The sequence below is a fragment of the Diaphorina citri genome, unplaced genomic scaffold (assembly GCF_000475195.1).
Source record: "Diaphorina citri unplaced genomic scaffold, Diaci psyllid genome assembly version 1.1 scaffold2297, whole genome shotgun sequence".
In the NCBI taxonomy this organism is placed as follows: Eukaryota; Metazoa; Arthropoda; class Insecta; order Hemiptera; family Psyllidae; genus Diaphorina; species Diaphorina citri.
This window is the reverse complement of record NW_007379721.1, coordinates 43,507-66,210: the sequence shown is the minus strand read 5'-3', so window position 1 is coordinate 66,210 and position 22,704 is coordinate 43,507. Positions and strand designations below refer to the sequence as shown.

Here is a 22,704-nt window from a genome sequence, read left to right as displayed (position 1 = left end):
GGATTCATGCAGAGTATATGACATAGGAGTTGTAACGCTGACTTCCTGTACAGAACTCGCTCATGTTTCAATGTCTTCCTAATGAGATCAATAATGAAGTGACCACTGGGTAGCGGCTGTAGTGAGGAATCCTTGAGGATATCACGGAAATCCACGCTCTTCTGCAGAGTGCCTGAATCAAATCAAGAAATAAGAACGATCTGTGGTAGAACAAAGCTTTTTCACAACTTTTGTGAATACAACAGCATTACCAAGTGCCTCCTTGGCAATCAATTTCCATCTTTCAATAATCTTTTTACATTGACAATGTCGCCACTGGTCGCTACTATGTTAAAGTAGGTACTCAATTGTTCTCACGAGGCTGAGTGCACCCCGAACTCCAAGCACAGAGCCAAAAACCCCCCCGGGAATCAAACCCGTAACCTCCAGCGTGCAAGCCTAGTTTAATATCCACTCGGCCACGGAGGTTGATAATAAATTTTCTTAAGTAAATAATGTAACATTTGCATTAAGTACATATTGCGAAAGGCGGGTGGGTCCACACATTAGCAGCATGTAACGTGAATGTTATTTACTTACTTACTTACTCCGCAGTCTTCACAGACCGCGAGGGTCCTTGACTTCACTGACCAGCCTTCTCCATTCATGAATGGAGAAGGCTGGCCCGTGAAGTCAAGGACCCTCGCGGTCTGTGAAGACTGCGGAGTAAGTAAGTAAGTAAATAACATTCACGTTACATGCTGCTAATGTGTGGACCCACCCGCCTTTCGCAATATGTACTTAATGCAAATGTTACATTATTTACTTAAGAAAATTTATTATCAACCTCCGTGGCCGAGTGGATATTAAACTAGACTTGCACGCTGGAGGTTACGGGTTTGATTCCCGGGGGGGTTTTTGGCTCTGTGCTTGGAGTTCGGGGTGCACTTAGCCTCGCGAGGACAATTGAGTACCTACTTTAACCGAGTAACGACCAGTGGCGACATTGTCAATGTAAAAAGAAAAATGGAAATTGATTGCAAAGGAGGCACTTGGTAATGCTGTTGTATTCACAAAAGTTGTAAAAAAGCTTTGTTTTTACCACAGATCGTTCTTATTTCTTGATTTGATTCAGGTACTCTGCAGAAGAGCGTGGATTTCCGTGATATCCTCAAGGATTCCTCACTACAGCCGCTACCCAGTGGTCACTTCATTATTGATCTCATTAGGAAGACATTGAAACATGAGCGAGTTCTGTACAGGAAGTCAGCGTTACAACTCCTATGTCATATACTCTGCATGAATCCAAAGTGGGCAGTGTATGAGAATTCATTACAGGTACATACATACATAACCATTATCGTTCTATCCTATAGGACAGGTCGATGAACAAAGCCCCTCCACTAGACTCTATTGCTATACCTTTGGTTAGCCTTTATATCTTCCCAGTTTCCTTGTTTCTTCCCAACATCAAACTTGATAGTGTCTTCATAAGGATATCTTGGTCTTCCCTTAGTTCTTGTACCTTCCATTTCCATATCATAAACTTTCTTAGGTAACTTTCATTACAGGTAAACCGTAGATATTAATCCACAGGTATATTCTTATGGCGGGGGCTCACTCAGACATTAATCTATCTTCTTCTTCCTCGCCTTTTCCCGTGTAGGTCCTAACAAATTGGTCAGTCCTAAGAGCCCAGGTAAGTAACTTGTGTTTGGTCCCAACAAATATCCTGGTACAAACGCACACACACTCATACTAGTTTGCGGCCTAAAAATAGGAGGTAGGTATCCTATTTTTAGGCCAAGCCGTCACTATATTGGGCACCATGCACACGCTAGTATGTCTCACATGTATGGGACGTAAGAGTTCCTCCCTGTGTAAGAACCTTACAAATGATAGCAGCCTCCATGTCAATCCTTGCATCTCCATCGCAGTGAATGCATACAAAATGATTCGAACGTTTCTCCGCCTGAATCATGAACCACTGGAGAATCTGATGAATCGTATGTTCCGTGTTGTGAGACCGTTGTATAATCTAACAATTCTCTACTCCAGAGTATATTATCGGTATTATATTGAATCGGTGTATTGATGAACATCCTGGTGTTAAATGGAAGGTAGGTACTTACCTTGTGTTAATATACAATTTGTACAACCGCCTCTGGGCAGTAAATAGATCAAAATCCATTACTTAAACCACGATCGTTTATTTAATGAAGAAAACAAAAATAAAGAACCTAAGTTTTCAGAAATTTTTGTGTTAAAGAGCTCACTAGGTAAGAAGCCTATAATAAAATCCTTAAGAAGAGAAAATATCAACTTATTGCTAAGTACTTGTTACATTTATTCTCAACTTATTGCTACTTGTTACATTTATTCTCAACTTATTGCTACTTGTTACATTTATTCTCATCCTATTGCTATTCGTTACAGGTATTTTCAATCCTAGTCAATCTGATGACTTCACAAAGTGAACCTATTAGAAGTGTATTTGAGAAGATATTTGTCACTCCCTATGAACATGAGGATACTATTACAGGTAAGTAGGAATTTTAATTTTGTTAAGCATAAATGGTTGTCAACAAATGTCGCTCCCTGCTTAATACACTATGCTATATTGTATGTCTTGACTTGGACTCGAACCACCAACCTCCAGATCCGAGGTCCACCGTGCTAACCACTACACTACTGAGGTTGGTTTTATTACAGGTAAATAACAGGTTGGTAGGTTGGTTTTATTACAGGTGACCAGCCTTCTCCATTCATGAATGGAGAAGGCTGGTCAGTGAAGTCAAGGACCCTCGCGGTCTGTGAAGACTGCGGAGTAAGTAAGTAAGTAAATAACATTCACGTTACATGCTGCTAATGTGTGGACCCACCCGCCTTTCGCAATATGTACTTAATGCAAATGTTACATTATTTACTTAAGAAAATTTATTATCAACCTCCCATTGAATGATTAAAATTACAATAAGTATACATAGTTAGGTCAAACCTGCAGTGAGTATACACAGATCTAAGTGAACACTTGAACAATACAAAATAACTAAACCATTGTGTATCATAATATTCTGTGTATGTATGTGGCTTCGACCCTTTGACAGCTCTGTGAGGCTTCAAATCTAATCATTAGAAATATACATTCAAGTATGTAAATGATCAAATGCCTGCAATGGGTTGAGTCGTATTTCAAGTAAAAAGTACCTAAGGCTTTCAAAGTCAACTTTTTAGAGCTTTGATATAGGGAACTCTAACAACGGAGGTCTTCTCTTCCCGAAATCGAAGAGAGAAAGACAGGGTAAGAGAAAGCCAGCCGTTCCGAGATCGAACTTTACCTGTTCAGGATAATGTTCGCATTGTTCGGCCTGGCCGACAAGACACTTTTACGCTACCTCCCAACCTAACTACACTGGCTAACTTTTTTTTCAAGAGGTATTTTTTACATATTTCTAGACATGGTATGATATCGTAGAAATATGTATGATATCGTACTTGACCATTATCTCAAACTAAACAAAAGAGGTATTTTTTATTAGGTTTATTTTTAATATTCATAATGGAGAATAACAATAGAATAAAACATAAAACTACTTAGTGTTTCACGATGGATCTGATGGTTTTTTCTTACAGCAAGACGACATCTGCGCGCCCCTAGTAAGGGTAAGAGAAAGCCAGCCGTTCCGAGATCGAACTTTACCTGTTCAGGATAATGTTCGCATTGTTCGGCCTGGCCGACAAGACACTTACGCTACCTCCTAACCTAACTACACTGGCTAACTTTTTGTTTCAAGAGGTATTTTTTATTAGGTTTATTTTTAATATTCATAATAGACAATAACAATAGAATAAAACATAAAACTACTTAGTTTTTCACGATGGATCTGGTGGTTTTTTCGTTACAGCAAGACGACATCTGCGCGCCCCTAGTAATGGAAACCCTAGGTTTTCCGAGCTAACCAAAATGTTTGATGATTTCTGTCTGGATCAAGTACCTAAACGTTGGGTCACTCATCTCATGAAGAGCATGTTTGTCGAATTTTTTAGCCCGTAGTTTATTCGATCGTGGTTAAAGAATACCTATGTACCTACCTAATTTGTTTAATATTCAGTTCATTATTATTGATTTGATTTTTGATTTTACTTTCATGTAATGATTCAAGACTAGAGCCCGTTCTCCCTTAATTTCTTTTAATGTTTCCTAATAACTACCAATATAACGTCACCCATCCATTTATTGGCCTAACATATACTATTGTAATTTAATAAAGAAAGGACGGACTAAAAAGCTAAATGTTATTATTTTTCCTTTTATTTTTTGTTGTTTTGACAACTGTCGGGTATATATTTAAAAGTTACCTTTTTAACAAACCCTTTGCTTTAACACAAAAAATAACTCACTTTCATTGTTTGACAGAAACTGTGTAGTCTGATCTTGGGCAACCTAGTGAGTTATTCTGAGGATTTGACGCCCACACAGAAACTACCCCTCAACATACTGAAAATACTCGCTAAGAAAGGACTACGGAAGAATCTTGGACATTGTACGAGGAAGTGGGCCCAGGCTAAATCTATCAAGTAAGCCTAGCTCAAAGTTTTTCCCTTAAGAGGTTTGACAGCTGTAACCTCTAAGGTCTTATCGTCTCGAAAGCAAAGAGGGAAGAAAGACAGGATAGGAGAAAGGCAACCGTTTCTAGAACGAACCTTATCTGGTGAGGATAAAATCCGTCCCGGGCTTGGACATTGTACGAGGAAGTGGGCCCAGGCTAAATCTATCAAGTAAGCCTAGCTCAAAGTTTTTCCCTTAAGAGGTTTGACAGCTGTAACTTCTAAGGTCTTATCTTCCCGAAAGTAAAGAGAGAAGAAAGACAGGATAGGAGAAAGGCAGCCGTTTCGAGAACGAACATTATCTGGTGAGGATAAAATCCGTCCCGGGCTTGAATCGAACCCACGACCTAGCAAATACAAGGTAGATGTACTACCTTCCAAGCTAACTAGGCTGTCTAACATGACTGCCTTTGTGACGGCACCATGCACACGCTAGTATGTCTCACATGTATGGGACGTAAGAGTTCCTCCCTGTGTAAGAACCTTACAAATGATAGCAGCCTCCACGTCAATCCTTGCATTTCCATCGCAGTGAATGCATACAAGATGATTCGAACGTTCCTCCGCCTGAATCATGAACCACTGGAAAATCTGATGAATCGTATGTTCCGTGTTGTGAGACCGTTGTATAATCTAACATTGAATACATATCTAGATGTAAACCTGGGTGCAGAGATTGGGAATGTACGAGAGAACTGGACATGCTTCCTACTATCACTCATTGATGATTATGATATGCAGGCGTATAGAATTATACGAATCATTCTGCAGAAGATCTTCCTTGCAGTAAGTTTTACTTATTTCTATTGGAAAGAAAAACAGTCCGAGTTTTTTTCTTGTAGGTATAGGAAGTAAACTCATTCGTAAAAAAGCCCTCAGAAGTCACATTTTTCTAACAGTTTTATGAGGGCCTCTTTACTGCAGTCTTGTAGGTAAGCAAAAATGTATACCTAGTTATTTTCAGTGTGTGTCATTGCATTGATTGGTTAATATTTCTTATTATTAGTACATTTGATTCACAGGTTCATGACAGTGCATCACTGAAGCTCAAGGAGATTAGACTCATACAGGACATTATGGTTCAACTAGAAGGAAAATATTTCAGTGATATGGTAAATATGTTTATCAACAATAATTAATCTCTTTTGTATAAGCAGTTTGATACAGAAAACTGTAATGGAGGTCTTATCATCCCGAAATAAGAGAGGGAATCAAGTAAACTCATTCGTAAAAAAGCCCTCAGATGTCACATTTTTCTAACAGTTTTATGAGGGCCTCTTTACTGCAGTCTTGTAGGTAAGTAAAAATGTATACCTAGTTATTTTCAGTGTGTGTCATTGCATTGATTGGTTAATATTTCTTATTATTATGTACATTTGATTCACAGGTTCATGACAGTGCATCACTGAAGCTCAAGGAGATTAGACTCATACAAGACATGATGGTTCAACTAGAAGGAAAATATTTCAGTGATATGGTAAATATGTTTATCAACAATTAATCTCTTTTGTATAAGCAGTTTGATACAGGAAACTGAAATGGAGGTCTTATCATCCCGAAATACAATGCAAGGAGTTCTCGCATTCTGATTGGTTCTTTCATTTTGGGTCGATGACTCCTTGCTGCCATATTCATCTGGATGAATCATAGATATTAGTGGGAAGAGACACAAAGTCTGATGGTATTATGATCATTAACAATTTACAAAGAAAATATTGGAATGTTCTGGGAGTGAACATTTACCTGGTGTTCCTGTCGTAGGTAATAATTATACGAAAATATTAGATATTTATGGATTTTATTCTTTTTTTTACCGTCCCGAGTCAACTTGGTGCAAAAATCATCCTACAGAAAACTTACAAAATTTGATTAGGTTTACAAAAAAAAAGAGAACAGCGAAATATACAAAATAAAATAAAGAGGTTGATATGGGAGGGAAACGTACCTAGCCGAAGAACTTGAAATAGAAATTCGGAGCGAAAAGATGACTGTCCTATAAGTATACCTACCTTCCCTTACTCCAGTAATCTACAGTATAGTACGTATAAGTTGTAAGAACTAAAAGGATAATGAAAATAAAAAGATATATCACAGTATTCAACTATTCACAGTGTAAACTTTACCTGCATTTGCTGAAGCCAAGAATCCAAAGTACCTACCTACCTTCCCTTACTCCAGTAATCTACAGTATAGTACGTATAAGTTGTAAGAACTAAAAGGATAATGAAAATAAAAAGATTTATCACAGTATTCACAGTGTAAACTTTACCTGCATTTGCTGAAGCCAAGAATCCAAGATTGCACAATTACTGTTTGTTGCACTGTTAGCACTATAACTATTTACACCACTTGCTGAAGCCAAGAATCCAAGATTGCACAATTACTGTTTGTTGCACTGTTAGCACTATAACTATTTACACCACTATGATGGACACCCGGATGACCAAGTCCACTATCTGCTGATCCAATCGATCCACTAGATCCGATCAGCAAGTTATTATTGACGAGATGACTGTTATTATTAGTGGAGGACTGCGTCCAACTAGAATCACCAGTACAATCGGGAACTATCTGGTCGTCATAACGAAGAACACAGCATAGACCTGATTCCATGGCACTTGGGAGAAAATCTAGCAAGATATAACACTCACCGCACCACGGTATTAGCAAGATAAAACACTCACCGCACCACGGTATTACAATTCAAACACAACACCCGAACCTTACACTCGCGATCATGATTCTATACTGGAAGCGTATATCTTGTCTTGCAGATACCAGGTTCAATTCTAATCGTTAGACCTGCCTCTCCTCATTCGGTGCACCAATGAGCATCTACTTGGTGTTCATAATGACTGGGTTCTAGGATTCCATTCACTCCTACTTCATTGCTATGGTCCCTGAGTCCCTGTCACTACTTGATTCCAGATTCCAGTGGTCGTACACGCATCGAGAATGCAGAAGGTGTCCCGGGTTCGAATCCCAATGGAGTTGATTTAAATCAATCAAGTTTATTTTTCCAGTGGTATAGGTAGGAATTTTAATTTAATTTTTTGCCTTCTTGTGAACTCAAACAACAAGGTTCAATTCTAATCGTTAGACCTGCCTCTCCTCATTCGGTGCACCAATGAGCATCTACTTGGTGTTCATAATGACTGGGTTCTAGGTTTCCATTCACTCCTACTTCATTGCTATGGTCCCTGAGTCCCTGTCACTACTTGATTCCAGTGGTCGTACACGCATCCACACATCGAGAATGCAGAAGGTGTCCCGGGTTCGAATCCCAATGGAGTTAATTTAAATCAATCAAGTTTATTTTTCCAGTGGTATAGGTAGGGATAGGTAGGGATTTTTATTTAATTTTTTGCCTTCTTGCGAACTTAAACAAAAAAAAAAAAAGTATTAATTTGTTTTCCTATTATTGTACCTAGGTATATATTTATTTATTTATTTTTGCTCACGCATACTTTTCATACTAATATGTATTGTGTACTGTGTAGGTAGGTAGGTAGGTACTATTGTACTATTATTATATTCAAGTGGTGCTCGTCAACTTCTTGGTCATATGCACAATACTATTGTACGATACTAATAAGGCCCCTACCTATAAGGCCCCTACCTTTTTCTTTACTCCAGTTTTCGTCTTTGATGAAGATGATCATATTTGGTCTCGTGCTTCTTTGAGAGTTAAAGGGCTCTTTAACTATATGATCTATATTTTTTATGTATCTTCACGTAGATCTAGTTATATTTAATTTAGATAATGATTTGCCGAGGTACCTACATACTTTGATTTATTTATTTATATTATACTGACAATTTGTTTTTCCTCGGCCAACTTTTCCGACAAGATAAGAGGCTGATTTTATCTTTGGTTGAGGAAAGGAGATTTACGGATGTACACACCATCACGTATGGATCTGTACACACCATTCTCAACGTAGCTTAACTTCACTCTTCTGTGGGAAACTCGTGCTTTCATTCCATCAATCTCGCTACATTCGCCACACATATTTACTAGCCAACAAATGAAAAATTTCCAGCAATTTTCATGGGAAAATTTTCTTGTTTTTCCTCGGCCAACTTTTCCGACAAGATAAGAGGCTGATTTTATCTTTGGTTGAGGAAAGGAGATTTACGGATGTACACACCACGTATGGATCTGTACACACCATGCTCAACGTAGCTTAACTTCACTCTTCTGTGGGAAACTCGTGCTTTCATTCCATCAATCTCGCTACATTCTCCACACATATTTACTGGCCAACAAATGAAAAATTTCCAGCAATATTCTTGGGAAAATTTTTCCCAGCAGTTAACGCGGACATTTGTAACTAAAAACACTTCAAGTTAAATACGCCACAAGATAACACAAACATTAAACATTTACACAGTAAAATTAATCACACACAACTTTTAAATTATTTGTTCATTTTAGATACTATCACATCCGAAGAGCACTACAGTTAAAAGGTAAGTTGGTAATAGAAAGCAGACTCTTTGAGTTGATTCCCGAACGAGATTTTTACAGGTAAAAGGTAAGTTGGTAATAGAAAGCAGACTCTTTGAGTTGATTCCCGAACGAGATTTTGGATACAATGGTATTTATTTATCCGTGTTACATGTTTACTTCACGAAAAGCGATATAAAGAGAAAGGCTCTAGATGAGAACTTGAAAAAAAGTTAAATACGCCACAAGATAACACAAACATTAAACATTTACACAGTAAAATTAATCACACACAACTTTTAAATTATTTGTTCATTTGAGATACTATCACATACGAAGAGCACTACAGGTAAAAGGTAAGTTGGTAATAGAAAGCAGACTCTTTGAGTTAATTCCCGAACGAGATTTCGGATACAATGGTATTTATTTATCTGTGTTACATGTTTACTTCACGAAAAGCAAGATAAAGAGAAAGGCTCTAGATGAGAACTTGAAAACCCCTTTGTCATTACTCTAACAGGCGATTCTAATTCAACACTCGATAGTTCATGCCACCAGAATATTCGTCGTTTTTGGTAATCACTGAACCCCAGAGTACCAGATTTTTCCAAATGTCAAACAATGAGAAAGAGAAACATAATCTAACGGAAACCAACAAGGATGATGCCAACATAAGAGAAGAACAAGCTCGAAGCAAGAGTGGTTTTGACGTAGGCCAAGTGATTGTTGAGCACCTAGATAAGTTACCCGATGATGAGAAGCAAGATGATGCAAAACAGATCGAGGAAATGCCCGCTGTGGGATGAGAGAAAGCCATCAGTCGTTCCGAGAAAGAACCTTGTCTGTTTGGAATCAAGTTCACCCCGGGCGAAAAGTGAACCCGCGATCTAGCGCTTATTTACAAATTAACGGGAGTAACCCCATGTTTATTTTTGAAGATAGATTGTATCTTCACGTAGATCTAGTTATATTTAATTTAGATAATGATTTGCCGAGGTACCTACATACTTTGATTTATTTATTTATATTATAGGTACTGATAATTTGTTTTTCCTCGGCCAACTTTTCCGACAAGATAAGAGGCTGATTTTATCTTTGGTTGAGGAAAGGAGATTTACGGATGTACACACCATCACGTATGGATCAGTATACACCATGCTCAACGTAGCTTAACTTCTCTCTTCTGTGGGAAACTCATGCTTTCATTCCATCAATCTCGCAACATTCTCCACACATATTTACTAGCCAACAAATGAAAAATTTCCAGCAATTTTCATGGGAAAATTTTCCCAGCAGTTAACGCGGACATTTGTAACTAAAAACACTTCAAGTTAAATACGCCACAAGATAACACAAACATTAAACATTTACACAGTAAAATTAATCACACACAACTTTTAAATGATTTGTTCATTTGAGATGCTATCCCAACCGAAGAGCACTACAGGTAAAAGGTAAGTTGGTAATAGAAAGCAGACTCTTTGAGTTGATTCCCGAACGAGATTTTGGATACAATGGTATTTATTTATCCGTGTTACATGTTTACTTCACGAAAAGCGATATAAAGAGAAAGGCTCTAGATGAGAACTTGAAAACCCCTTTGTCCATTACTCTAACAGGCGATTCTAATTCAACACTCGATAGTTCATGCCACCAGAATATTCGTCGTTTTTGGTAATCACTGAACCCCAGAGTACCAGATTTTTCCAAATGTCAAACAATGAGAAAGAGAAACATAATCTAACGGAAACCAACAAGGATGGTGCCAACATAAGAGAAGAACAAGCTGGAAGCAAGAGTGGTTTTGACGTAGGCCAAGTGATTGTTGAGCACCTAGATAAGTTACCCGATGATGAGAAGCAAGATGATGCAAAACAGATCGAGGAAATGCCCGCTGTAAGCAAAGACAGTGATAATCTTGTCAACAGAATCATAGATGAAGAAGTTGATAAACTAACAAAAAGCAAGGAGGAAACCGAAAGTAAGCCTGTTCAAAGCAAAGGCGACATTGATGAAATATTGAAAGAACATGTCGATAAATTACCTGGTGATGATGAACCTATTGAAGATAAGGACCTGGATGAAAAAGACATGAGTCAACTACTTGTGGATCAATTTGATCAAGCAACTCCTAGAGATGAAGCTCTTGAGGGATCACATGGGACAAAGAGTAAAGACATGATGGTTACAGTAAGTAAAACTATAGAGTGCAGGCCGCAGAGGGAGAGTCCTGAGTTCAGATAAATGAAGAGTGAAACAGTTGAAGAGAGATACTTTCTTGTGAGAGTAGTTTAAGGGTTTTTAATATTTTCATCCAACATGAAGTACCTATTATGTTGTAGGTAGATTTATTCATTTTCTTTCAATTCTAATTTACAAACTCAATATGTTTTTAGGAGACTCAACCACAGACCGAAAGTATGGCTGAGAAAGCGAAAACCTCTGACGAACAACTGGATCAAATCATCGACGAAGAAATGGCCAATATGAAAACGAAAGATAAATCAACTGAGAAGACAGATAAAAAAGAAGAAGAGGGAGAAGTAAAGGAGAAATCTGCGGGACAAGATGAAAAAGAAGGTGACGACGAAGAAATGGCCAAAATGAAAACGAAAGATAAATCAACTGAGAAGACAGATAAAAAAGAAGAAGAGGGAGAAGAAAAGGAGAAACCTGCGGGACAAGATGAAAAAGAAGGTGGGAAACCTCAAGAAGAAACCGACAAAACCGTCCAAGGAGGTGAAAAACCTAAAGAGGCCTCCACACGAAAGATAAATCAACTGAGAAGACAGATAAAAAAGAAGAAGAGGGAGAAGAAAAGGAGAAATCTGCGGGACAAGATGAAAAAGAAGGTGGGAAACCTCAAGAGGAAACCGACAAAACCGTCCAGGGAGGTGAAAAACCTAAAGAGGCCTCCACCGGTACTTATCCTGAAGGATACTGTATTCAAGATGATGTCAGATTCCTGAAATTCATTGCAAGTCTAAACGATCAAGTGTGTACATGTAACACTGCGGGTAACGACTTTGTAGTGGAAGACTGTGGAAGTTATTTACATAAAACAGGTAATATGCTAGTAGACAGATCAATACACACTAATGTAGGGACTATAAAACTGAACTTAGGTATATTTTAAGCAGTGGTCAATAAAATCATCATAGCAAGGAGGGTCGCCAATATTTGAAAAGAACAGGCACACAAGACTGTGGAAGTTATTTACATAAAACAGGTAATATGCTAGTAGACAAATCAATACACACTAATGTAGGGACTATAAAACTGAACTTGGGTATATTTTAAGCAGTGGTCAATAAAATCATCATAGCAAGGAGGGTCGCCAATATTTGAAAAGAATAGGCACATGAAGAAACAGAAATGAGAGTCGGATTATAATGATGATGTATTTGAAAGTTTTCTTTGTAGGTATGCTCACATTGCCCAACCACCTTATAAGGCGGAATAGCAGTATCTGGGGTTTCTGTAACATAGAAATTGAACTTTCTTCATTCAATTCTTCTCCTCCTCCTCCTTCGCTTCCAATTTCTCCTCCTTTTCAACTTGATTTCCAGGCTGTCCATCCTGTCTCTCTCCGAGGGACGTGGAATCCGTCAAGATCGGGGACTATAAACAGGGAGTATACCAGCCTGAATTTCCCTTGCTAAAGAAATAGCCAAGGTTGAGGAAAGACTCGTTTTAATGCTATGAGAACATAAATACCTAGTGTTCAGGAAAGATCATTTTGATGTAAGTACCTTTCTAAGATTTTGGTACCTAGGTATGCTCACATTGCCCAACCACCTTATAAGGCGGAATAGCAGTATCTGGGGTTTCTGTAACATAGAAATTGAACTTTCTTCATTTAATTCTTCTCTACTTCCCATTTAGGTGCTGGGTCAACACGAGAACACCAGAAAGTAACCCGTTGAAATATTTGCAATCGAAAATCGAGTACAAATTTTCGTCGATGGTGGGATTCGAACCCGGGACCTTCTGCATGGGAAGCAAGCGCATTACCACTGGGCTAACCGCTAACCGTACCCCAGTAAGTATTTAAACTCCATATTATGGAACAGTAAGTATTTAAACTATGTACATAATATTAAATATTAGGGTTACGGACCGATACGAGTACGGACATTTTTTGTAAACCTGCTTAGACGTGGAATCCGTCAAGATCCTCTTCCTCACCCGACACAAACCCGTATGTAAACGATTCCTGACGGTCAACGAACGCCAAGTACTCAAAAACATCCTCAAGACTGCTCCTTAACCTGCTTAGAAGCCAAAAGTCCAAAGTTTTCTCACACTCTCACAAAAGTAAAATACTTGGAAAAACATTCATCAATATGAACAATCAAATCATTGTCCAAATCGATAGGTAGGTAGGTACCTACATTCCAACAAATATCTAACTGCAAACCTAATGCGATATAATGTTGAAAAACAAAAACACAGGGTAGACTTGATGTCTCTATTGCCAAGCTAGAAGCCTTTGGGAAACAAAATACAACGTACGTGACATTCCAACCATTTCGCAGATCAAGGAATTGTTTTCCTGGAGTACCATTTATTGACTGCTATTAGAGGTTCCTCGACCTTTTTTTATTCGAACCCAAGAGAGATTGAAAATATCATTACTAGAAATCAACAATGAAAAGAAGAAACGTGGAATCCGTCAAGATCCTCTTCCTCACCCGACACAAACCCGTATGTAAACGATTCCTGACGGTCAACGAACGCCAAGTACTCAAGAACATTCTCAAGACTGCTCCTTTCTATCAGATGGAGTTCTTCACTCAGCACACTCCGTATGAAGTGAAATGCGATGGCATGGACCTTATCAAAAGTCATATGCTGGATGAGAGGACATTTCCCAAGAGGTAAAGTGGACAGGATGCAGAAAAGAACCGTATACATAAGGCAATTTCCCGGGTGGTTCTTTTCTGCTTAATGTTGTCCAAATATTTTTAGAGTATACATCTTGTTTGTTATCGGTTTGACGTTAATAAAGATCTGGTTGAAAGTCCTTGAGTGTTTGTTTGTTTCAATTATTCCGGTAGTAAAATGTTAATTTGCCAAGTTTTTTTTTTTTTTTTTTTTTTTACGGGGTTTTACCCTCCGTTCGGGGAATAGCTATCCGTCTACTCTCTACTCACATTAACCTCACCCAGTCTCAGTTTGACCGGGAAAAGCCAGCACCACGTGACTGCCCAGATGGGTCACCTATCCGGTTAGTCATTGAGTTTATACTTAGTCTCATGTAGGGATGTTACGATATATCGAAAACCGATATATATCGATATATTTGCAACTCATTTACATCCCTAGTCTCATGACACATGGCAGGTAAAAAAATACAACATCGAATTCCCCCGCCCCCCTTCTTCTTTTTACTTTGCTTATATAGAAAGGAAAGTAATGTAATCGGGTCAAAACGATGGTCAGTTTTTAGTGCCAAAACACGTTTTGAGGTCCCTAGAGCCTAAATCCAAAGTTTCAGCCATTGGTCCGTGGGTGTGTCTGTGTGTCTGTGTGTCTGTCTGTCTGTCCGTCTGTAAACAAAATATCTCGAGAACGGTAAGAGCTAGAGACTTGAAATTTGGTATGTAGATGTCAAATGTGACAAGGATGCGACACGAAACTTTTGGTTAAAATCGGGGCAACGGTTGGCGGCATTTTACCGCTTTTTGGTGGTTTTCGGTGTAATTTAACAATATATCGGGAACGGTATAAGTTTGAGACTTGAAATTTGGTATGTAGTTTACAAATGTGACAAGGATGCAACTCAAAACGTTTGTTTGAGATAGGTGCTGCGGTTGGCGGTATTTTGACCGTTTTTTGGCGGTTTTCAGGTATACCGACTAGACTGTTAGATATATTGTAAAAGTTTGGCTATAAGAACAGAACACCCAAATAAGCATCATTCAATAGGATGAGGAAAGTCGTGTGATGTTCACACCAGATTTTTTTTCCAGAGGTGAAAAAGACGTTCCGAAAACGAAGAAAGCCATCCTGGAGGATATCAAGGATATGGTGAAACCACCAGACACCGATCCTAACTTGAATCGATTCCCGGTCGAGGAGTATAAATTCGGAGAGCAGTATGCAGGCAAGGAGAGAAGGAAACCAGTAGATATCAATGACTATCCGTATGACTATCCTACCACGTGAGTTGATAGTTATAGTTGTTAGTTAGAGATAGTTATAGTTGTTAGTACTGGAAATAGATTTTAGAGAGAGAGAGAGAGAGAGAGAGAGAGAGAGAGAGAGAGAGAGAGAGAGAGGGAAAAACTAGAAGAAAGTAAGCATTTGTACTATAACTAAAATTTCAAAGGAACATTCTTTCACCTCTGCGCAAACGCAAAGACTTAAAACATCTAGGTAGGTACATGAAATAAAAACGATACTAGATATTCGAAAGTATCTTACTATTCCTCCAAGCCATCATTATATTGGTTGGTATTTGGTAAGTAAAGGTCCAAGCCGTTATAAGAATCCTCTGGTCCTTTATTACCTCACTCACCTCTATCTCACCACTCATCACACCCAGTCACAAGCTGACTCCCCTGATGATTATGAAATGGACTGGATACCCCATCCCCCTGTGTCGATAAGAGTAAAATCACCGGAAAAGTACGATAATGCCACCGCGTACGAGAATGCACCGTGCGATAAAACTGACGTGAAACCACCTACGATAGAACCGTACGCAGAGAAACCGTATAAGAGTAAAATCACCGGAAAAGTACGATAATGCCACCGCGTACGACAATGCACCGTGCGATAAAACTGACGTGAAACCACCTACGACAGAACCGTACGCAGAGAAACCGATTGATAATGTAACGTATGATAAACCGTTTGATAATGTAACGTACGACAGTGTGTCTAATGTGGGGAAATCAATACGTACGGAGAAGAAACATCGGTCGCCAGAGAAGTATGAACATGAGAGTCCAGGTAAATTATTCGGGAGCAGGAGAACAGGGAAATATTTCTGGATTAAGGTAAACCCTAGATTGAATAGGTTATTAGGTTTAATAGCTTCCCTTAATCTCGATTGTAAACTAGATGAGCCAAGTTGCGCATTGCAATGTGTCTAATGTGGGGCAATCAATACGTACGGAAAAGAAACATCGGTCGCCAGAGAAGTATGAACATGAGAGTCCAGGTAAATTAGTCGGGAGCAGGAGAACAGGGAAATATTTCCAGATTAGGGTAAACCATAGATTGAATAGGTTATTAGGTTTAATACCTTCTCTTAATCTCGATTGTAAACTAGATAAGCCAAGTTGCGCATTGTACCTACGCTTTGACACGAGATTCAAAAGAATTTTGGGAAATGAGAAGTAAAGCAGACATCTCCACTAATTTCTATCATGTTGCATATTGCATACTTTAATAATTACACGGCGTACACACAAATTCATAAAAATATTGTCTTCACAATGTGTCTAATGTGGGGCAATCAATACGTACGGAAAAGAAACATCGGTCGCCAGAGAAGTATGAACATGAGAGTCCAGGTAAATTTAGGAGCAGGAGAACAGCGAAATATTTCTGGATTAAGTTAAACCCTAGATTGAATAGGTTATTAGGTTTAATACCTTCTCTTAATCTCGATTGTAAACTAGATGAGCCAAGTTGCGCATTGTACGCTTTGACACGAGATTCAAAAGAATTTTGGGATATGAGAAGTAAAGCAGACATCTCCACTAATTTCTATCATGTTGCATATTGCATACTTTAATAATTACACGGCGTACACACAAATTCATAAAAATATTGTCTTCTCGAATTGGAGGAGATTATTTACCTACCTGCCTACCTATCCAAGTAGTACATACCTAGTATTTGATACCTACCTTACCCATCATTAATTTAAACTGACATTTTTTCTAGGTAGGTATGTATTTGGAAGAGGAAGGGACTCAATCTCTTCCAACTGCAAAGGTCGTAGGTTCCTATTAGTTGTATTAATTTTCATTACTAGGTAGGTAGGTAGGTACCACCTATAAATACCTACTTGGTTTTAATCCTGTTCAATTCTATTGGACTTACAGAGAAGCTGATAGATCCCCGCCATACTACACAGACTCAAACCACGCCAACTAAACCAAAACCAAGAGCCCTGACTGAAGAGATAGATAAAATGATGGAAGACCTATGGAATGAGACTAGGGACAAAGTAGATCTGATCAGACAACTGGCCAATGAATTGAGACGATGTGATTTGTATGATCAGAATCCACAGTGAGTAACAAATTTCATCAGTTGTATAGCAATAGTACCTAGATACCTATACGTTAACAGTGATCTCTCGAGAACTCCCGAGAGATCACTATGAACTTGGCAATCTTTTCTTGCTGACATTTCCCGGTCCCACTCAGACTTGCTGACTTTTCCCGGTCCCACTCAGACTTGCTGGCTTTTCCCAGTCCCACCCGGTCTGAGGAGGTAAAAACCTTAGTTGTAGCAGTTAGGTATTTCGTATTTCCCTCGTATGCAGACTTGCAGAGTGACCCCAGAAAAGGTAGAAGAGAGGTACATTGCTTCCTCCCTATTACATTGTTTTAGAGTCGGTTCATCTTCTCAACTCTGTAGCTGTATGACTGCAAAATTGGTTTAACCGTTGGACTGTACTCAGAATAAACTCATCTCATCCTAGGGACAAAGTAGATCTGATCAGACAACTGGCCAATGAATTGAGACGATGTGATTTGTATGATCAGAATCCACAGTGAGTAACAAACTTCATCAGTTGTATAGCGATGGTAGATACCTACGTTAACAGTGATCTCTCGGGAACTCCCGAGAGATCACTATGAACTTGGCAATCTTTTCCCGGTCCCACTCAGACTTGCTGGCTTTTCCCAGTTCCACCCGGTCTGAGGAGGTAAAAACCTTAGTTGTAGCAGTTAGGCATTTCCCCAGTATGCAGACTTGCAGAGTGACCCCAGAAAAGGTAGAAGAGAGGTACATTGCTTCCTCCCTATTACACTGTTTGAGTCGGTTCATCTTCTCAACTCTCTGCAGCTGTATGACTGCAAGATTGGTTTAACCGTTGGACTGTACTCAGAATAAACTCATCTCTCTCTCTCTCTCTCTCTCTCTCTCTCTCTCTCTCTCTCTCTCTCTCTCTCTTTCTCTTTCTCTCTTCCTCCCTCTCTCTCTCTCTCTCCCTCCCTCCTCTCTCTCTTTTCAGAGAAAAAGCGCTCCTGACGAAAAAGTTCTACAAGGACTTCAAGCAGGAACTGGACTCGAAATTTTCGTCCAAGCCCTCGGACAAACGCCGACCGCACCCTCCCAACAGTCCTAACCGACCTAGATATATACCGGATAATCAATATCAAACCGAACAGATGGTCACCCTGTATGATGCACAATACCGGTATTATATTATCGAGATGCCGCTGACCAAAAGCGCTCCTGACGAAAAAGTTCTACAAGGACTTCAAGCAGGAACTGGACTCGAAATTTTCGTCCAAGCCCTCGGACAAACGCCGACCCCACCCTCCCAACAGTCCTAACCGACCTAGATATATACCGGACCCTCTCTCTCTCCCTCCCTCCTTCCTCTCTCTCTTTTCAGAGAAAAAGCGCTCCTGACGAAAAAGTTCTACAAGGACTTCAAGCAGGAGCTGGACTCGAAATTTTCGTCCAAGCCCTCAGACAAACGCCGACCGCACCCTCCCAACAGTCCTAACCGACCTAGATATATACCGGATAATCAATATCAAATCGAACAGATGGTCACCCTGTACGATGCCCAATACCGGTATTATATTATCGAGATGCCGCTGACCAATCAGAAGTTAGAATTGTATCATGATTCGTTCTATGGGATGAGGAAGACATTGGCTGAAATCAACATCGCGCGGGAACCCAGACAGATTCGCACAGATATTGAAATGAAAAACTAGCTTGGACGTGTTTTTCTTTCACAATTCCCCCCCTCTCTTCTGACGATTTATTCCCCTCTTTTGATCTGACAAACCTGGGTGTCTAGATTTTTCTGCCAGTTACGCTCAGACTGTTTTCAACATCGCGCGGGAACCCAGACAGATTCGCACAGATATTGAAATGAAAAACTAGCTTGGACGTGTTTTTCTTTCACAATTCCCCCCTCTTCTGACGATTTATTTCCCCTCTTTTGATCTGACAAACCTGGGTCTCTAGATTTTTCTGCCAGTCAGGCTCAGACTGTTTGACAGAACAGACCGAGGTCTATGAGACCGCAGTCTGTCAGATGGTTTGAGTTCGAGTGGTAGGGATAAAATATAAAATGGTTATGCAATGAATGTGTTAAAGACGTTATAGGATTAAGGTAACAGCTATCTACCAGTAGGTACTAACTTTTGGAATGCCCAAAGTTTTTGATAGAACGCTACCATGGGTAAGATTGGTCAATTAATATTCTTGTCCACCAGAAGCTAGAATGTGAGCACCAGAGCACTGCGAGCAGTGTCAAGGTCACTACCTCCCCTCACATGGAAGTGTGTTTATGACGTGAGCAGGGCCGTATTTCTCGCCCCCCCCCCTTCTAAATACGGCCTCCCCTCGAGCTTCATTTTTCTCCTGTACTGTAGGCCAGGTCTTCGAAATTTGGAGCATTCCCTCCACCCCCCCCCCTTTCGGTCCTTTAGTGTTTTGGACCCTCGCTCCCCCCCCCCTCGGCAAAATCCTGGATACGGCCCTGGATGTGAGGGGCGTTAACCATTTACGTTTCCCCTCTTGCCATACTAAACCGAGCTCTGGACTTCGGTTTACGATAAAGTCGCCATTTTTTTTCTCGGTTAATGCGAACAGCTGATTTTTTTAATCAGCTGACTTTCTGAGCTGAGCTGAGATTTTTACCTCCACTCTCTAGATATCGGTTTACGGTTAAGTCATTAAGTGTCAAATAAAATATGACAAAGGAAGGTTTATAAAATGCGCGTTAAATTAACGCGCATCAGACGTGTAAACGCGGCTTGCAAGTTGCTGTGATCATTCCCAGCCGTGGCTGGTTTCACATCGTAGGTCCAGTGGTTCCCAAAAAAATATTTTTCGCGGGAATTTTCAAATTTTATAAATACCGTCCAAATAAAAAAAAAAAGAAACAAATAACAAAATAAAGTTAGTGTGCAAGAAAGTTAAGAAATCCAGAGGAAAAAGTAGAATTCTCTTTTGTAAGGTAACTTCTGATGTACCTATTTGTGTCCATGGTAGACTGATAGAGAAGACAAGTGTGTCCACCTGAGACCCAGTAAGTATCCATTATATCTTTGCTATACCAACTTTTTATCTAACAGTTGCAGTAGACCAAAACTGTTTGTATCTACCTACCTACCTACTCAACTACTGTGGAATTTCACAGTCAAAGGGATCTAACTACCTGCTCACTCTGTTGGGCATTTCAATTCAAATCCTATCTCTTGCATAAGAACCAAACTGGTAAGTTTGTTATCTCAGGGCTCTACATCCTCTGTGGGGTGTTTAACCCTTTCATGTTCAACCACTGCCATAGCAGTGCTCAGAAAAGTTTATAAGAGTACACATTTCTGCTATAGCAATGTAAACAAAAGTTATGTAAATGCACACTACTGCTAAAGCAGTACTAAATATTTCTGAAAGAACATTTTGTACCAAGTTATACCATGTAATCAGACAGGCCATAGAGAGAGTTGTTGTGAAACTATCAGACAAACTAAATGCAAAAGTGTCAAGTCTGAATTTGCATCAACCAAAAAAAAATATTTTAAAAAAGTTTGGCAGAATAAGAACTAGGTAGGTACCTAAGTGCAGTAGCACCCAACTCATTTTCCTCACGAGGCTGAGTGGGCCCCACAACAGCCAGTCACGGTATCAATCATTTGCATGATACAAATTTCTTGACCCCGCCAGGTCTTTTTTAAAAAATATTTTAAAAAAAGTTTGGCAGAATAAGAACTAGGTACCTAAGTGCAGTAGCACCCAAAAAATGATCAAGCCTTTTTTCACCTGTGATAAATTCTATTTTGATATCAAAACTAAGTTAAAAATCTTGTAAAAATCTTATTTTTCTTGTTATTTACAGAGCACTATGGCTTCAGATATTTCCGAGCTAACCAAAATGTTTGATGATTTCTGTCTGGATCAAGTACCCAAACGATTACGAAAATGGTGGTGCAAATTTTGTCCAGAAAACCTTAAAGCCAAAAAACCAAAAAAACTGGTTTTTGGAGGATTTTTTCACATTTTCTTACATAAATGAGCTCTGATCTCGAAATTTGTCGCGACGACCTGTGAACTCAAAGCGAGAAAGTTTTAGATAACACTTCAGTCGATCATTTAAGACCGGTTTTAGCGTCATCTATGTTAAGCTACGCCGAGCAAGGCCAATAAATGGATGGGTGACTTGAACATTATATTGGGAATAAAGGGAGAACGGGCTCTAGTCTTGATTTTAAATCATTACATAAAAGTAAAACCAAAAAAACAAATCAAGAATAATAATAAACTGAATATTAAATAAAATAGGTAGGTACATAAATATTGATTTTCCTTAACCAAGATCGAAAAATTCCCGGAGGGACGGGCCCCGCTTGTTATTTTCCGCTCTAATGAAAGAGTTCAAATATGCGTTGCCTGTGAGGGAGCTTTGCTCGGGACATTTGATGTGACGTCTTCGCCTACGGGAGCGTATGCCGTGACGTCAAACTTCACGATTTACCTGTATTTTTTAAATCGATTTATCTCGGTATCTAGAAGTCGTAGAAGAAAAAGAAAAATTCCGTTGGTCCTCATTTTTCCTGCTCTATGACTTTGAAACATCACCCAAGTAAGCGCAACTGATCTATTGTATTACCTATTGTATAAGTTGTATTAAATTTTAATGTATTAGGTTAGGTAGGTACTCGCAGGTTCCTAGGTCGAAGGATATACTGAACCATAACGTCGATTTGAAGTAGATAAGTTAAGTGTACCATTTATTCGCCCACCTAAAAAACGTACCCTTTATTGGCCCACCTGCCCACATTTATTTTTCTAATTTTTGTTTTTATGACTACAATTTTTGAATAGCACTGGTTCGATAGCAGTCTTTAAGCCCTTTCTTTTGATGAAATTGGATCTTGAAAAAGTTCGTCCAGTTCAGACTTATGTGGCGTATGGTACAGGTGGGCCAATAAATGGTACGTTTTTTAGGTGGGCGAATAAATGGTACACTTACCCTAGATAAGCCAAGTTGCGCATTGTACCTACGCTTTGACACGAGATTCAAAAGAATTTTGGGAAATGAGAAGTAAAGCAGACATCTCCACTAATTTCTATCATGTTGCATATTGCATACTTTAATATTTACACGGCGTACACACAAATTCATAAAAATATTGTCTTCTCAAATTGGAGGAGATATTTACCTACCTACCTACCCAAGTAGTACATACCTAGTATTTGATACCTGCCTTGTCCATCATTAATTTAAACTGACATTTTTTCTAGGCAGGTATGTATTTGGAAGAGGAAGGGACTCAGTCTCTTCCAACTGCAAAGGTCGTAGGTTCCTATTAGTTGTATTAATTTTCATTACTAGGTAGGTAGGTACCACCTATAAATACCTACTTGGTTTAAATCCTGTTCAATTCTATTCGACTTACAGAGAAGATGATAGATCCCCGCCATACTACACAGACTCAAACCACGCC

At 39.2% G+C, this 22,704-nt stretch overlaps 2 protein-coding genes and 1 long non-coding RNA gene across 5 annotated transcripts in view; all 3 read left to right on the top strand.

Annotated features, from left to right (window-relative positions):
* Positions 1–22,704, top strand: part of LOC103518670 — a 42,560-nt gene that overhangs the window by 2,811 nt on the left and 17,045 nt on the right. Inside the window, exons 3-5 of the mRNA XM_026830403.1 lie at positions 1,807–2,024; positions 5,228–5,373; positions 5,610–5,699. Of these exons, the coding sequence (XP_026686204.1) occupies positions 1,807–2,024; positions 5,228–5,373; positions 5,610–5,699 (454 nt within the window). The remainder of the gene's footprint in view (positions 1–1,806; positions 2,025–5,227; positions 5,374–5,609; positions 5,700–22,704) is intronic.
* On the top strand, positions 9,281–9,668 carry LOC113471324. Its single transcript, XR_003394066.1, has 2 exons — positions 9,281–9,393; positions 9,558–9,668. It is a non-coding gene; the product is annotated as an uncharacterized LOC113471324 (long non-coding RNA).
* LOC103518669 lies at positions 15,593–21,169 on the top strand. 3 transcript variants are annotated; one of them, XR_003394065.1, is made up of 7 exons: positions 15,593–15,658; positions 15,771–15,997; positions 17,101–17,290; positions 18,243–18,444; positions 18,832–18,909; positions 19,082–19,364; positions 21,096–21,169. XR_003394065.1 is itself a non-coding variant. In XM_026830402.1 (5 exons), exons 1-5 carry the CDS (start codon positions 15,618–15,620, stop codon positions 18,958–18,960), a joined length of 789 nt encoding a protein of 262 aa, XP_026686203.1. In that variant the 5' UTR covers positions 15,593–15,617; the 3' UTR covers positions 18,961–19,057. The 3 variants fall into 3 exon arrangements, 2 of the variants coding, with proteins under 2 accessions (XP_026686203.1, XP_026686202.1); XM_026830402.1 differs by lacking the exons at positions 19,082–19,364; positions 21,096–21,169 and having other exon boundaries at positions 18,832–19,057; XM_026830401.1 differs by lacking the exons at positions 18,243–18,444; positions 19,082–19,364; positions 21,096–21,169 and having other exon boundaries at positions 18,630–19,057.

Bases quoted from the DNA above. Each gene is read 5' to 3' on its own strand.
- LOC103518669 (XM_026830401.1), top strand. From the start codon at position 15,618: ATGGACTGGATACCCCATCCCCCTGTGTCGATAAGAGTAAA. The intron at 15,659-15,770 runs ATCACCGGAAAA...TATAAGAGTAAA, and splicing joins CCTGTGTCGATAAGAGTAAA to ATCACCGGAAAAGTACGATA. The intron at 15,998-17,100 runs GTAAATTATTCG...TTGGACTTACAG, and splicing joins GTATGAACATGAGAGTCCAG to AGAAGCTGATAGATCCCCGC.